The sequence below is a fragment of the Myxocyprinus asiaticus genome, chromosome 39, assembly GCF_019703515.2.
Source record: "Myxocyprinus asiaticus isolate MX2 ecotype Aquarium Trade chromosome 39, UBuf_Myxa_2, whole genome shotgun sequence".
Lineage (NCBI taxonomy): Eukaryota > Metazoa > Chordata > Actinopteri > Cypriniformes > Catostomidae > Myxocyprinus > Myxocyprinus asiaticus.
In genome coordinates, this window is record NC_059382.1 from 6,502,800 (window position 1) to 6,520,438 (window position 17,639).

The window sequence follows — 17,639 nt, forward strand, 5'->3', positions numbered from 1 at the left end:
TCAATTCATCTTTATCTCAAAAAAAAAAAAAAAAAACTCTCTTATTAATAAAGCTGCATATTGCCAATTTTCTTCACAATAAGAACAGTTTCAATCTCTCCCCCTTAGATCGTGACATTCACGCAACACATAGAAGAGTCGCACAGAGAAATGCCAGTTTCAGAGTTTGTAGTTATTTACATGACATGCTTCCATATTATTTTAACATTATTAAAGCTATAACGCATTAAATATAACTGCATTAAAGATGTAATGCTGGGGTGTTTACTTTAAATACGCTCAACATGCAAGTTTTGCTTCAGCGGAGTGGCAGCTCCAGCTCCACTTATTCCACAATGAGAGTGCTTCTGTATTTACTTATTTTGTATTTTTGCATTACAATTCCCTCATACTTTGTGATCTACATCACCTTAACCGTTTTGGAAAGTTTAGAGTGCATCTGGACTGTGAGCTGTTTTCTTCCTCTCCTCAGTCAGGTGCGAACTGAAGTGCTGCTCTCGCGCATCATCATTAGAGTTTAATGTGATCTCATGCTACGTTAAATGAGATCAAATGACTATTCGACAACGAAAATTTTTGTTCGTCAACTAATCATTTCAGTCCTATTATGCATGTTATTACAAGACTACTTGCCAAATAGATAATTAAACGCACATGAAACATTGATTTGAGATGAAATTATTTCATTAGCTCACTTGTAGACATCACACAGTGATCTGAGAAGCAGGAAAGATGGCTCGCAATACCCGGATGAGCGGTCTGATGCATGAATGTGCGGTTGTTACTCAGAGATATCAGACCGCTAGATGGCGCCATTGACCAATCAGAATGAAGTATTCCGGAGAGCTGTGTAATTACAATCGATTTGACCCCAATTTGAGACTTCATCCAAACCCTAGCTGTTAATCAATTATTAGACTGTTCTTGGAATTTATTTTATAATTATAGTTTCAACAAAAATATAATATTTTTGTAATGAATCTTGTGTAAATCCGTGAACACAATACAACCACACTGGCACACATTAGGGCAAGGGTTAACTACTGTGTTTAACCTTGTGCGATCCCACGTCCACGTGTGTGCGTTGTATTTTGGCTTAGCTATACGCAATGCATAATTTAAATGAATTAAATCTGACTGAATACTGTTCACAAGACTCTACACAATCATTTAAGGGTTAAACTTCTGACGTACCGCGTCACGTGACAATAGCATGACATTGATTTCCAGGAAGCGATACTATGGGCGCAGCGCCAACAAAAGTGCCTTTGGTAGAGTTAGGGTTCATGTATTAAGATCAATCACAATATTTGCAACTAAAGATGCACATAAAAAGCCAAACACAAAAAAGTCAGTTTCAGCATTTTGATTTATTTATTTTTCTTCATTTTTATATGCTTTTTTTGTTTTAAGAAACAAATGCTTGCAGATGTCTAATGAAATAACACTCACATCCTCACCCTTTTTAGAGCGTGACTAACACGACCAACCTTAGAAAAGTGGGCCATCAGCCAGCCAATCACAACCGCTCCAGATTCTCAAACCGACACTCACTTCCTGTTCTCGAATGTCTCTTTAAGTGCATACGTCAGTCGAAAAAACATTTTCTTTTTTGAACGAAAGTGCAGAGATGGATCAATACTCTCGTAAACATAAAATCCCTGCATTAATCTCATTTATTTCATTTCACAGGATATCTTGAGCTGGAATGAGAATCTGGAAAAGAAACGGAAGGTAGGGATGCAGGGATTCGTTTCCATTCATTCACTCGTTTGTAAACAGCTTATCCATTTTTTTTTCTTTCTCAAAACCCTACATCGACAGGTTTAACAAGGCCTTTTGTCGTACCGAGTGCTCGCTGTCCTCGCGCAAGACAAAAGGTTAAATCAATAACATGATTCAAAATAAAGTTTAGTGATTGTGCTTTTGAAACCAAAGTCAAACAAATAACAACAAACATTGACAATGACAATAAAAGAATAACAGTGCATTACAAAAAACAATAACAAACAAACAAGAACTCTCAGAATGTGGCACTTTTCCTGGGGCAGTTTAAACACTATGACAATTTACAACCAGGATGGAGGCTATAAAAAATTATATTAACTGGCGTAATAGAAATTTTAAATGATTCAAATAAGCCAAGGAAGACAAATTTAATGTACCACAATGGATTATAAAAGACAGTTAGATATGTATACATGTGTATGTACATGTCAGTCAGTCCCTTTGTGCCAGAAGTTTCATTACAGTAACAGTTGACTGACAACCTTCTTACCAAGGTGAACAAACCCATAATCAATTTCTGGGGCTACAGATGCATCATATTGCATTGGAATTAAACAAACAAAACAGTTTTATCCCCTCGAACATACCCTTCTTTTTTTATTTTCTGCATTATTTTTTTTCTTCTTTAAATGCACATTGAAATTAAGGTAAAGAAATGTATTAATGGTTGGTCAGTTTTCCAAATGTGGTGTAAGTCAGGCTCGGTAGTTTTCAGCAAAAGACAGTCAAGATGGTCAAACTGTGCTTGAAGATGGTTGCTGGGAAAGTTTGGACAGCAATATCTTTTTGTTCATCTTCAGCTCTCCACCATCTGAAAAGAAACATATATTTTAGCATCACTGTCGACATCATACACACACAGCCAGTAAATAGTTATGTAAGGTATATTATAAAATGGATAGCTCTGGCATCTCTTTTCCAGATATTTTGGGCAGTTGTGTGTGTCATAAAAATGGAGGACATACCTCAAGTTCCTCCCCTCCTGTCTGGAAGGCTCCTGTGGTGTTCAGCCCAATATCTGCAGGGTTTCTGCGGGCCCCTGGAGGCCCCTCTCCTCGTCGCCGCCCGCCGGACCCCCGAGAGGACAGTGAACTAGAGGAACTGGGGTCCCTTTCCCCACGAGGACTGTGGACAGCTGGGAAAGAGGGACGACTATAAGGTAGGATGTCCTCCGACCCTAAGAGAGAGACATACAACAGACAAAATTCAATTACCGTTTTTGTTTAGTACATCAACCAAAGGACTAACTTATTTAAAAGGTTACCAAATACTTGAACAACCAGTCAGTAATTACAGTGATTTACATCTCACAGATATTTAATACACATAAAACATTTAACAGTTTCTTTCGATCTGGATATGACCGAAAGTATTGACCTGCGGTTCAATGAGTGAGTCAGATGTTGCTTTCTATGCAGCTAAGTGCATTCACTCCTAAAATCTGACCAAAAGTTTGAATTCAGGCTTCAGGTGATTTTTGGACCAATCAACATGTTTGGCAGACATGGGACAATAAGTACATAGATTCAGAATTTTATAATGCAAAATTATATTTTATCATTGTTGGCAGTGATTTGATGATGCTGGCCATTACATATAATCAGAATTATTTATTCAGCGTTATAGAAAATCAGATGTAATGTCTGTAACATCTCAAAAACATGAATAGCCAACACTCCTGGACACATAATGAAATAAATAATTCTGATTAAAAGTAATGACCAGCATCATCCAATCACTGCCAACCATGTAGTGGACATAATTTTTTAGGAAAACTATTTTTTATTTTTTATTTATTTTTTTGCTTGTTTATTAGGTGCTACTAGTTACAAATCAAAAAGGGAAATGGAAGATGCACACAGCAGTCGCGCGGGGGCCTCAGGAGGTTAACAATCATTTGATTCAAGTTTAAATGAATAAAAAAAAGGTTCTTGATTGCCAACTCAGTACCTGGATGTTGGCGGCTCTTCGCAGCGGCACCGGCTTCTTGCTTGCTGCTTTTGCCTGTTCTCTGACCCCTCTGTAAGTCCTGGGCCTCTCGCCGTTCCGTTCGCCGGTCCTTGACATCAGCAGAACTGGATATGGGGGACATGGCCCCTCGTGGGCCCTCAGGGATGGTTTTAGCTGGGTGTGTAGGTGACTTCAGCATTGCTGGGGGAGGAATGGGAGGAGGAGGCAGGTCTGCGAGGAAACGAGATGGGACGTTAAAGGTGACGAGTGTAATTTCTGTAGTATTTTTACATTGAAAAAAAATTACACATTTAAAGTATTTTTCTGTTGACTTGTGTATGTTTGACAATATCTTGTGTCAGTGTACTGATGATAGTATTTATTGTAAACATTTAAAATGCACGTTTTGCTAGCTCGCAATGTACTATATTCACACAGACTTGTGTCCTTCAGAACCAGACACAGTGCTAATTGACACCAGAACTCATTTGTCTGTCACCCAGAAGGTGCCATGGAAACACAGCTGTGCCGTTGCGTCGCAAACCTCCAAACAGCTGCATGTGGGAACTCCTTCCCACTGAGGCGTTGCGAGTCAGTCGAGAAACTGTGAATGACGGTTCATCACTGTCACTCGATGTCTACACACTTCCCCTGCAAGTTATTCAAGGTTGTTTACAATTGTTATTATTGTTAATTACTGTCAAAACACAAATGTCTTCCGAGCAATGTGCGTGATGGATCATTTACACTTGTGCCAGGAACAGGCCAGATCTGATTCACAAACTCCAAATAACAAATGTTTTATTTTTGATTCAATATACTGCACATAGCACTACCAGTAATGAGGAGTAACCAACTCAAACTAGTGCTGCTACTAACTTAACTGCATTTTTCAGTAGCAAGACAGTAGTTCAGCTGTTTTCAACAATATAAAACAACAATATAGCTTTTGCATTGATGAGGTAAATGAGCTAAAAAATTATATTTATAATCTATTAAAATACAACATTTATTTGATAAATATTATAATTCAGATAATTAAAATCTATTACATTATTGTGGTGGATGAGTAAAGCACTGATTAGACAAAAATAATATATAATTTTTGAAAAATATATATATTTTTTTAAATAATATTTACTAAAAAAATATATATTCTTTTACAATACATAATTTTATTTCTGTATCATTGACCATAAGCCTATAATTGGTCTACAGTCAGCAATCTGTCCAAGGTAGACTTGAGGGATGATTTATTGGTGGTTTTAAACAACAATTGATCTGTTCAAATTCTGTTTAATGCTGTTTTTGTGTCATATAAATGCTCCTCTTTTTGAAAATAAATAAAATTGATAAATCTCCTATAAAATTATATAGTAGCTAGTAATGTAGCTAACTATGTTTTCAGTAAAGTACCTTGACTATAGTTGAACTACTTCAAATTTTGAGTATCTTGTGGCTTGACAAGCTACAATTTCACAGTAGTTTCCCAACAATGGTGCTATAAACCCAAAAATGTTTCTGCTACACATAGTGACTTTTCATCACTTAAAGGGATAGTTCATCCAAAAATGAAAATTCTCTGATCATTTACTCACCCCCCTGGCATCTCAGAAGTATATGACTTTTTTCTTCTGCAGAACACAAATTATGATTTTTAGAAGAATATTTCAGCTCTGTAGGTCCTCACAATGCAAGTGAATGGGTGAAAGTAATCCATAAGACTCCAATGGTTAAATCCATGTGTTCAGACACGATATGATAGGTGTGGGTGAGAAACAGAGAAACGGATCAATATTTGAGATATTTTTTTACCATAAATTAGCCTCCCTGCCCAGTAGGGGGCGATATGCATGAAGAATATGAATCACCAAAAACACCAAAAGAAAGTGAAGTGGAGATGGACTGAGCAGAGAGGAGAATTTAGTGTAAAAGACTTAAATATTGATCTGTTTCTCAGCCACACTCATAATATCACTTCTGAAGATATGAATTTAACCACCAGAGTCGTCTGGAGTACTTTTATGCTACCCTTATGTGGATTTTGGAGCTTAAACATTTTGGCACCCATTCACTTGCATTGTATGAAACTACAGATCTGAAATATTCTTCAAAAATCTTCATTTGAGTTCAGCAGAAGAAAGTAAGTCACACACATCTGGGATGGCATGAGGGTGAGTAAATGATGAGAGAATTTTCATTTTTGTGTGAACTATTCCTTTAAAACCATCCGACAGCATCAAGAAGCTTGTTAATCAGTTAACGCAAAAAAACAAAACAAAAAAAACTGCTAAAACAATCGTTGGATGCTGCGTCAACATTTTTACACATTCAAAGTCACAGCACACCTGACATCTTCACTGAGCGCGTGTCTCGTTTTGTGGGGAAGAGCTTAGCACTCTTTCATCACTGCCCTGACACTCAGTAAAATATGAGAGGGGTCAGTTGATCGTGGACAGGGACGGTTTTTATAACCCTGGTTGAGTCTTGCAGCAGATCGATGGCAGGATGTGAGAGATGCGTTTCACAGGAGGAGAAAGGAGCAGTCAGATTTACGATGAGGTCTGCATTATACAGCAGCTCACCGGTACTGTCCTCATTTGCGTGAGTAGTTTCCCATGTTGCCGTGAAATCCCTAGTAGTGTAAAACCTGTCCTTCCTGCTAAGGTGTATTCTGAATGACAGTGTGTTTATTGTTGGATTTTTATGTGTACATATCTTTGGAAATGCATCAGACATTTATGAAATTGTCCATTACTCAAAATGAGATGGTAGTTTCAAAACACGCTCCATAACATGTACAGCGCTTGCAAGGCAGTGTCATATTGAAATTCTTCTTACATCTTCTATTGCTAATACTGAATTTTAGGGTTTTTAACAAACCCCTAACCTTAAAGGGTTAGTTCACACAAAAATGAAAATTATCTCATGATTTACTCACCCTCATGCCATCCCAGATGTGTATGACTTTCTTTCTTCTGCTGAACACAATCGAAGGTTTTCAGAAGTATTTCTCAGCTCTTTAGGTCCAAACAATGCAAGTGAATGGGTGCCAACATTTTGAAGCTCCAAATTCCACATAAGGGCAGCATAAAAGTACTCCAGACGACTCTGGTGGTTAAATCCATGTGTTCAGACACGATGAAAGGTGTGGATGAGAAAAAAGATATATACATATATTTTTTTACTATAAATTCTCCTCCCTGCTCAGCCAATTTCCACTTCACTTTATCATTCTTCTGCTTGTGTTTTTGGTGATTCACATCCTTCTTGCATAATCGCCCCCTACTGGGCAGGGAGGAGAATTTATGACAAAAAATTACAAATATTGATCTGTTTCTCAGATCAATAACTATCTGTGTCTAAACACTTGGATTTAACCACTGGAGTCTTATGAAATACTTTTATGTGGATTTTGGAGTTTCAAAATGTTGGCACCCATTCACTGTTTGGACCTAGAGAGCTGAAATATTCTTCTAAATATCTTCATTTGTGTTCTGCAGAAGAAAGTCCTACACATCTGGGATGGCATGAGGGAGTAAATGATGAGAGAATTTTCATTTTTGGGTGAAATTAAGTATGAAATTAAGTACTATTCCTTTAAGTATTAAACTTAATAACATAAGGGGCCGTTCACACCAAACATATTTTTGCATTTGTCTGCACCTATTTTAAATTATTTGTCTATGTAAACCTGCCATAGACGGACGCATCTTGCCATTTTTTTTAGCGACTCACGCAGGAGTGCCACGTTTTTCAGACTCCGTGTCAAGTTTAAAAGAATTTCAACTTTTAAAAATGATTCCTTCTTTCTGTTCAATTTGTTCCACTGCGTCAAGAATGCATGTTCTATACTTTTAAGTTAAATAAAAACATTGAAAGATTTATTGATTCAACTGAGTCTCCATTTATAATTTTTTTCTTTTCTTTTATGGAGTGACAAATCTGTTGATTTACTACGATAATTTTACAAAAAAACAAATGTTAAATGTATATTGATGTTTTCTAGTTATATAAATTATGCTGTTTTCTAGTACTATTGGTGGTTTAAAAGAACTTTCAAAAATACATCGAGACACCTGCGTTCTCTTCTATTCTTTGCAGCCCCTAACTTGTCCCGTGCTACATACATGAAGGTCAGAGAAATTTCCAGAGAAATCTCAGAAATAAGACCTCAAATCATGCAGCTTGTTGAGGAGGTGTGCTATTACTTTTCTAAACAAATGAACTTGTGTATTTTTTATTTTATCTCCTTATTTCCCTCCTCAACACTGTATGAGGAGACATTATGGCTGGAGCTGCTGTAGAAATGTAGCGACTCCTCAGGACGAGCTTCCATCTGTCTCTCAGGGAATAGCTTCCTGTTTCTTCCTTCTGCATTCAGCCACAGCAGCAGGTGACAAGCTGCTCCTTCTAGTCCCTGAGTCTTGATTCTTGTTCTTAGCTTTTGTTTCCATTAATATTTTAACAATTATATCTTTCTGTATTGTTAATCACTTGGCCTTATTGTATTCCTGGTAAGCCTCTTTACACATATTTTGACGTTTGTAACAAAACTCAAAAAGTTTGGGTGTTTTTTTTGTGAGGGTGTTTCTTCACCTTTTGGCAATTTAAGCACTTCAAGAGTCTCAATAAAAAAAATTTCACACCCTCACAATTTTTTTTCCCCTCTAAAAACAATGTCCAACAGTCATGTCATGGAAATTCCCACCACAGTGTAATTTCCAGCAATTGTTTAATATAATTCTGTGGTGGAAATGACTTTAAATTTGTATTATTTCTGAAATAAAATGTTCGACTCATTTGTCTTGCTAAGGCTAATTTAATAACTAACATTTTATGTATTCTACATACACAATGACAGAATTACAGCCTGATTAGAAATGATGCCTAAACAAATACTCTTGTCACAAGTGATGTTTAAATAAAGAAAAACGCACAAGGCACTTAATCTCCAATGATATACAAAATTGCTTTATTGGGCCACAGGCATCTAGTCTGCCAATAAGCATTGGGTTTTTGATGTTGTAAGCTGGCCCACTCTGCATTAAGCAACTGTGCTTTTTTGAGACCCTATTTTTAAGCCAATGTAGCAGTCTTCCATTTGACTTCCTACAGGTGATATTTACCTTTAATTTTCTCATATTTCGTTTTAAGCATGCTCTTCATGAACACTTTTGCCAACTTTGTTAACGAGTAAACAAACTTTTGAAATAAATAAATCTTTCAGGTGCAATATTGTTTGGTGTGATGGAAATCACGCCCCAACTGTCGGACCACCTTATTTTATTTTTATGTATTTTTTTAATTGACGAATCATTTTTACACAAATATATATAAAAAAAAAAAAAAATGCTTCATAATTTTACTCTTGTTTAGATTATCATGGTTTTTAAAAATGTTCAGTACTTTTATAATGGATGCAATCATTTGAATTTTTTAGATTTGATTTGCATAGTTTAATATTGAAAGTCTGGGTCAGGGACAAGGCTAAAACAGTGAAATCTGAACATAAAAGGCATTTGAAAAGTACCAAAAAATAAATGATGGAATGAAGTCCTGGTAACAAGTTTCCAAGTCAGTTTGTATGTAACCTACATAACAAAAAAAAAAAAAGAAATTAAAATCTGAATAAAAAGCCTCCCATGGGACAAGAAAATCCCTGAAGTTAAAGAAGCACCCTTGTAACAAATGCTTGTAATGGAAAAACCTCCAGCCAGCATCTTTCAGAATCCCAAATTACAAAGAGTTGTCCTTGAATCCTCAATTACAGCTACACAGAAAGAAGAAAACTAAGAAAAAGAGGGAGGACCATGGATGGATAAAAGCTGGCTCTTCTCTCTCCAGACAGAAGTGAAGGCAGATGAAAGGTTAACGGGGCCTTCTGGAGAAGAGCTGGAGGAGGACGAGATAATAAGCCTGATGTCACCAAAAGCACTGAGCAAACAAGAGCAAAATTAACAGAGGTGGTGGGGGGGGGGGGTGTATTTGATGCCTGGTATTTGGGGGTTGGTAGGCAATCTGTGTTTCAACATAATTTAGTTTTGAGCGTGTTTGTGTCTAAAGACAGCATTTCTCTTTTTCACCATGTAAAAAACTGCATTTACCCTCCCACACAGTGTAACGCACCATAGGCCTATCAAATCAAATCACTCATTCAACAGAAACTCGAGCTGAGACAGACAGATCAATCTGGGTGTCTTCAGTGGCCCACAGCGAACAAAGATGAGGGGAGAGAGGGAGCGAAGAGGAGATTAGAAGAGGAGGAAGAGATTACAGGGGGGTGGGGGAAAGGACAGATGAGAGGGGCTAGTTGATCTGATAGAGCCGGCCAGGGTCTGTGTGTGTCTGATATTAAATCTTACTGTAAACACACAAGGACAGCAAAGATGAGACACAGCAGATGAGAGTGTGTGCACAAATACGCACTCAGAAACACACACACACATAAATATAAACAGACTTGTATATGTGTGGCTATGTGTGTGTGAACACTTGCTTTTCCATTTCAACATGCAAATTACACATATTGTACATTTTTAAAAAACTGAATGTTCGTCTCAATCACCATTCATTTTCATTGCATTATTTTCCATACAATGATTGCGAATGGTGACTGAGGCTGTAACTTTTGGTCTAACATCTAATTCTGTGTTCCACGGAAGAAAGTAAGTCACATACAGGTTTGGAAAGTTAAAGTTGGACGAGTTAATGATGACAGAATCTTCATTTTTGGGTGAAATATCCCTTTAAATTCCTTTTGATTGTCATCCCTACACACACATACGCATAAAATGACCTTTCTGGAGGCATTGGCACCTGCTGCAATTTCATTAGAGACTGGAGCAGCAATCGTTCCTTATGACACACTGAAGCTGGACAGTATAGTCCCACGAGACTAACTCCTCCATCCTCTCTCTGTCTTTATGATCCTGCTCAATATATCTGCTGATTAAATGTCCGGTACATGCGGGGGTGTTGGCATATGTGGTATGCTGATGTGTGTGTGTGTGTGTGTGTGTTTTGCACAACCTAGTCTCACAGAATTAACGTTACTAAAACAAAAATTTTGCAAACTGTCTTTTACATGCCAAATTTTACATTCCTTTGCAGTTTCCTGGTGAAATTAACACTAGAGGCACTACACCAACTGTGCGTTTTATTCATTTTTACACAAATTACGACTACAGTGGCTGATTATGACTTTATAAATACTTACTTTTCCCTCAATTACTCTCACACTGCTATGCTATGATATCGAAACACTTTTACAATAACACATCCTAGTGTTGTCAACAGGGCTGAGAAACTAAATTTGAATTTTTCACTGAAATATTTCCAATATTCGAATTCTATTCGAATTTTAAAGACATTATTCCAATGGGGGCTTGGGTAGCTCAGCGAGTATTGTCGCCGACTATCACCCCTAGAGTCGCGAGTTCGAATCCAGGGCGTGCTGAGTTACTCCAGCCAGGTCTCCTAAGCAACCAAATTGGCCCAGTTGCTAGGGAGGGTTGATTCACATGGGGTAACCTGCCCGTGGCCGCGATTAGTGGTTCTCGCTCTCAGTGGGGAGTGTGGTAAGTTGTGCATGGATCGCGGAGAGTAGCATGAGCCTCCACATGCTGGGAGTCTCCGCGGTGTCATGCACAGTGAGCCACGTGATAAGATACATGGATTGACGGTCACTGAGACTTGTCCTCCGCCACCTGGATTGAGGTGAGTAACCGCGCCACCACAAGGACCTACTAAGTAGTGGGAATTGGGCATTCCAAATTGGGAGAAAAGAAATTTAAAAAATAAATAAATAATTGTGGTAAAAATCTCCAAGAAGTCTGATTTTTAAATTGACGTTTATTGCAAAGAACATATCTGGCTGTTAATAAATGTGTGTAAAATTATAAAGTCAAAAGATTTAGCCAATTTATGTCCTCAAGTCAAATGTAAAAACAGGAAAAGAAATGCTTCAAAAGACAGTTCTATGTTAATTTAGAGTTGCATGCAGTAGCTATTCCAGTGCCATAGTAGCCTACTACCACAGAATTAAGCTTTATAATACCTGCGGTACCAGATTGTTTTTCATTAAATACAGTTGTATGTTCGTACCTAATGCTTATGCAGCGAGACGCTGATAAGAGAGCAAGACATAGTCAATCCACAACCGCCAAAGACCTCCATCTCAGGGGGGCCGTTCACTCCGAATGCATCAATCTTTTTCTATGTAAGCATGCGCTAGACCAGTGGTTCTTTGATGAACGCCCCATACTTCATTCTCTTACACCAAAACTCAATATTTGTGTTATTTGCCTAATTTGCTCAATGCAACTTCGATGAATTGCATAATTTTAACATTTCGTTAATAAATTCAGCAGGCTTACGCGCCATGAACGTGAGATCAAATCTTGCGTTTCTTGAATTCAAGCAGATGGAGGGCTATATCTGGGGCCTATAAAACGAAAATGCAAAGACAGAAACTAATAATAAAAGTGATATTGTTCATTTATTTTACATTTGCCTTTTTAAACATTTTTATTTATTCATTATTTATTTTTTTATAGTTTTAACAGTGGTATTTGTAACAAGACCATAGTAAACACATGGAAGCATGGATCTTCTTCCCTACCATGGTTAGATGTAACATGATTTCTATAAAACAAATTATGGCATTTTTGTAATTATAAACAGTAGACCTACTCTAAACACATGTAAAAAACAATAAAACAATAAATACAAAATATAAGTATTTATACGTTGTAACAAAAATGTATTATATTCCCTCACTCCCCTAATGTAGCCTAAGATAAATAGAGCTATAATAGAGCTGAAGTAGTAATATGATAATATTTATTATCAATCTATTTCTGCCTATAGTACAGTAAGTGTTACTATAGTAAATTCAAGGGTGGTCACGTAGAATTCTGTTCTGAATTCAAATGGTTTCCGCTTCTCGCACCTTGCTTCTCACTGATTCTCGCAAAGCTGCGAGTTTAAGAGCTCAAGTTTTAAGAGCTTTGCGCTCGCGCTGCTCTGTCCATTGCGCCTTATCCATCTACAGAGCCATACAGGTGCATTAGCTGAGGTTGTGCCTCCGCCTGTGTATCTGACGCTGCTAAATCAGATACTTCAGATGCGTCGCTAGACTTCAAAATCAGATGATCAGGCTGGTTTTGCAATGTGGTGCTTTCCCATGTAAAACTCACCATCACATTGCAAGAGTGTTTCTAAGTGGTTGCTTGGGTGTGACCCAGGTCAAAAGAGCCCACCCTAAGTATCTATAATATTCTGGTCACAAGATATGGCTTTAGTTTTTTCACCTATTTTATTGTCCACCAAGTAAAAAAGTCTGATTGCTTAGAAAAGTAATAGCAAACCTCTCCTCAACAATAATCATACTCTTTCTCTTTTGTCAGTTGACGTACCTTCTGTGTAGACCTCTCTGCGCTGGTAACCTGTCTGAGAAGCTGGATGTTGTTTCTGCCTCTTTAAGGGCCTCCTCTGACCTGGAGTTGCGCTAACATTGCTGTCTGTTGACACTGGGCTGCCTGGACGGTGTCCCAGAGGGAGGTTTTGGTATTTCCGTGCTGCTGCTATATTAGAGGACAGAGGGTTTGCTTAGTTTAACTCAATCAAAAGCTGCAGATTTGAATGCAAATTAAACCAGCCACTGTTTTATATTCTTAATCTGTTCAAGAGAACAACAGTTATTAGTGTTTAATTAGGTAAATATTAAATAGCTTTAACAGGCTTAGTGTAACTTTCAAAATGAAGTCTCAATGGATATAACATTTTCCTGTAATTAACAGAAAATTAAACCTATTAAGGCCCCCCAAAATATGTAAATACTTCGGCCAAACTTAAAAAACATATGAATGTCTTTGCAATATATATATATATATATATTATATATATTTATTTATTTATTTATTAAGTATACACTGATCAGCCACAACATTAGAACCACCTGCCTAATATTGTGTAGTGAAAATCCCAGGAGATCAGCAGTTACAGAAATACTCAAACCAGCCCATCTGGCACCAGCAATCATGCCACAGATTTTCACGCACAACAGTCTCTAGAATTTACTCCAAATGGCGCCAAAAAACATCCAGTGAGGGGCAGTTCTGCAGACAGAAAGGCCTTGTTGATGAGAGAAAACAGCAAAGAATGGCCAGACTGGTTTGAACTGGCAAAGTCTATGGTAACTCAGATAACCGCTCTGTACAATTGTGGTGAGAAGAATAGCATTTCAGAATGCTATTCTGAGATGCGGATTGGTGCTGTTTTGGTGGCACAAGGGGGACCTGCACAATATTATGCAGGTGGTTGTAATGTTGTGGCTGATTGATGTATATTACACTGTATATTATCTGTGGCTGATGTATGTATTCATATATTATATATATATATATATATATTTACACAAGTGTCATTTATTTTAAAGGGGTCATGACATGAGGAATACAATTTTCCTTGATCTTTAAACATATATGAGGTCATTGTACTATAAAATGTTTCAGAACTTCCTTCTTAATGCAAAAAGAGCATTTGTTGAACCCAAGCTGCCAAAACAACTCGTTCTCTACTTCCTCCACATTGTGATGTTACACTGTGGTAGACAATGCATCTGACCACCTCCACAACAACACATTAACGCCTACTGTACTTTACCTCAATACTTCCATAACCCCGCCCAGTAATGGTAAGCAGTAGGATGGCAAGGAGAGAGCAGGTCTGTCAAGAGCAGAGAGCCAATCATAACAGTGAGCATTTACTGTCAAGTCTTAAAGGAGAAGCAGCACCAAAACTGAGGGTCAGAATGAGGGTGGAAAATCATCATATTTTACAAATAAATGACTGTTTTCTTGTGCAAAAAAACTTTACTAATATTATAAGTGAACCTCAAGGAACATATTAAAATAATAAAAAAAAGGCATGTCATGACACCTTTAAAGAGCACAAACACAAGTAGGGTATTTCACATTAAAAAAAAAAGTTCAGATATAGTGCTTAAAATGAGGACGTAGAAGAATTAATCAAACACTTTCCGATTTGATAGTTTGTTATGTATGTTCTTTTTTTTTTTTTTTTTTAAGTGTGAAAATACTTATTGGAGACACTGTAGTACAGTTATATTTGTAACCATTGTGAAAAGTGCATATTTTTAACATTTACTCACAATACTGCACACTTGCCTGCTTGATTTCCTTTGTAAGTGTAAACACATTTGATTTTCCAAGTTCAAAATAAATGTCTGTTGTAATCGACTGCATACAAAGACTTTTAAGTTGAATATTTCATTTAATACATTAGAAATTGTGAAAATGTGAAAATTAATTCCCAATACCTCCAGAGACTGGCAGCTGATGATGGCCTTTCCCAGAATGTTTTGCCACTCGTAGCCCAGCATACTCGGCCGCAGCCGCCACTGCCTGGGCGAAATCAGCATCGGTGAAAAAAGACCCATCCGATGAGCTAATAGCGCTAGATCGACCCGATGAAGCGTTATCTTCCTCTGAAGCCGAGCCCCAGCCGTTAATCATGGACCCAGTGACGGAGCTCTCCAGATCACAGGTGCTGGAGGCCGGGGTCTGCTCGAGCCCCCGCAAGAGAGCCCTCTGCTGGGCTAAGTGCTGCTGGTGCGGGTGGGTGTGGTGCTGGTGGACCCGAGCTACCTCCGCATCCGTCTCGTCACCTTCTTCCTCGTCCTCCTCTTCCTCCAGGCCATCCGTGTCCAAACCAAGTGGGCTGGAGATGTAGCCGTACGTGTGCGGAGGGGAAAGGGGGCGTGGCGGAGGCGGAGGACTTACCAAGAGCCGTCTAAAGGAGAGGAAGACATACAGAAATGTCAATGATAAAAAAATAAATACAAAAAACATACTAAGAAACTATAAATAGCGTATGAAAGTTTTACGATGAAAATATACATTGCTAATGAGTTGTAGAGGGTGGTGATAGTTCTTGGATCAAGTATTGAGAGATTCAAACCTACAACTGAGATTAAAACTTACATCCATGCCACACTTAGGGCTTGCATGACAAAGTCGTCAAGAAATGTAGTCTACTATTTGGCAGGTCAATGTTTACCTTATGTAAAGAACCTTCACAGTTCGTGGACAAAGGAATTTTTCCTTCTGCTATCGCTACAAAGAATAAACAACTGAAGAAATCAGCAAAACATTGGCGTACCTGCGCTCATGTAGACCATCTGGGTCCTGCAGCATGGGCTGCATCTCCTCCTGTGGAGACGGGGTGAGGGTCGCGGTGGACTGGTGACTATAGGACACAGCGGCAGGGGAGGAGGCCGCTCCTCTCACGGGTGGCGTGGGTCCCCGTTCCAGCTCCACCTCTTCCTCCTCTAGCTCGTCAGGCTGCAGGTACATCCGAGAAGGCGGGAGGGGGCACTGGAGATCTGTGTCATAGCTGAAAAGATGGACAGGACCAAAACTTAAATCAGTGAAAGTCAAGCATGAGGTATTTCATACTAATCACATATTTTTTTATATATTAGTAGGTATATCGTATTTTATAATACTTTATATAATAGTAATAAATATTATCAGTTTGTAACCGATATTGGCAATATATAACATTTAGTAGCAGATTCAATTCTATATTATATTGTTATATTTCATATTATTTAGTAGTAGTCTAAAGAACATTTTGCAAGGTGAAGTGTGTAATTTCTGCACCAATATCCAGTGTAATTGCAAAAACAATGTTTTCAAACTGGTTTCCTGAACACTCCCCCGTCTTTCATTGGTTGAGTCAATGTTGGGCTGGTCTTGACGCTCAAACAAACAAACCAGTATTTTGATAGTACCACAGCGCCACTATGTTACTCTTATCTGGGAATATCAACCTACAAATGGATTATTTATAGTTGTTTCTGTCATACATATTTTAACACAGGAAAAAATTCCACACATCACCTTTAACACATTTTTTTAAGTTTCTCCCACTAAAAGGAAATACGTAAGGTACGGATGCTAATCATAATATACTATGTGCACTACTATGTGTAAAAACCTGTATGTGTGTAACCTCACCTGTCGTCCATCGGTAGGGTGTATTCCTGACATGGTGGTGGATTAACTGGAGGCAGCAGTTCAGTCCAATTCATTGTGTTCTGTTTGGCCTGTTTAGATGTCCGCCCCCCTTTTTTCTGTCCTTGACTTCCTGTAAGGTAACAAGCAACATAAAACAGTCAGTGCACACATAAACAAAACAGCTATAGTAACTCTCAGCCCACAATATTCAAAATTCATAAATTAATTTTATTGCTAACTAAAATGATTTAATAACTCCTGGTTCGTTTGGTTTTTAGGTTGTTTGTTTTTTGAGCTTGATGCATGTGTGAAATAAGTGACACTTTTTCACTCAGGAGAAGCGACATTAATGACATCCACACCATAATTTATGCGGTTTAAAAGGCTTATGCGCATCTCTCTATTTGTAATTAACGTCGCACTCTCCATCAAAAAACTGAGTCATTTTTCAAAAATGAAACTCCATTGCCCAGACAGGCAGAGAGAGAGGACATTAAAACAGAAATATCGGAGGCCAATTAACAGACGAATTAAAATTCAGAGCCAATGAGCTGTGAGGACCACCATGCACTCGGCCCCTTGCTTTAATTACCTGAACTTCAAATACAATATAAAAATAGATATGATTCAATACGCCGGCAGTCTTGCATACGCCGCAGAATGGGGCTCATTTATCTTTGTCCCGCAAGAAACACCAGCTTTCTGACAACATTATACCCCCCTTTCTTTGAGTCAGATGGATGAAAGCCAGAGTAATTAATGACGGTGTGGCGAATCGCAAAAAGAAGGGGGATAACCCCCAAAAATCAGAAGCATCCAGTGAAAAAGCATCACAGATCTGCAGGGAACATGGTT

At 38.0% G+C, this 17,639-nt stretch overlaps 1 protein-coding gene across 2 annotated transcripts in view; it reads right to left on the reverse strand.

Annotated features, from left to right (window-relative positions):
• Window positions 1-1,351: 1,351 nt before the first annotated feature.
• The window catches only part of LOC127429840 (roundabout homolog 1-like), a 353,547-nt gene continuing 337,259 nt past the window's right edge, over window positions 1,352-17,639 (reverse strand). For both annotated transcript variants that reach the window (XM_051679115.1, XM_051679116.1), the window contains 7 exons: window positions 16,785-16,914; window positions 15,925-16,158; window positions 15,083-15,555; window positions 13,158-13,325; window positions 3,739-3,969; window positions 2,754-2,965; window positions 1,352-2,599 (listed from right to left, as the gene is read on the reverse strand). In XM_051679115.1, coding sequence (XP_051535075.1) covers window positions 2,585-2,599; window positions 2,754-2,965; window positions 3,739-3,969; window positions 13,158-13,325; window positions 15,083-15,555; window positions 15,925-16,158; window positions 16,785-16,914 — 1,463 coding nt within the window. In that variant the 3' untranslated portion in view covers window positions 1,352-2,584. The remainder of the gene's footprint in view (window positions 2,600-2,753; window positions 2,966-3,738; window positions 3,970-13,157; window positions 13,326-15,082; window positions 15,556-15,924; window positions 16,159-16,784; window positions 16,915-17,639) is intronic.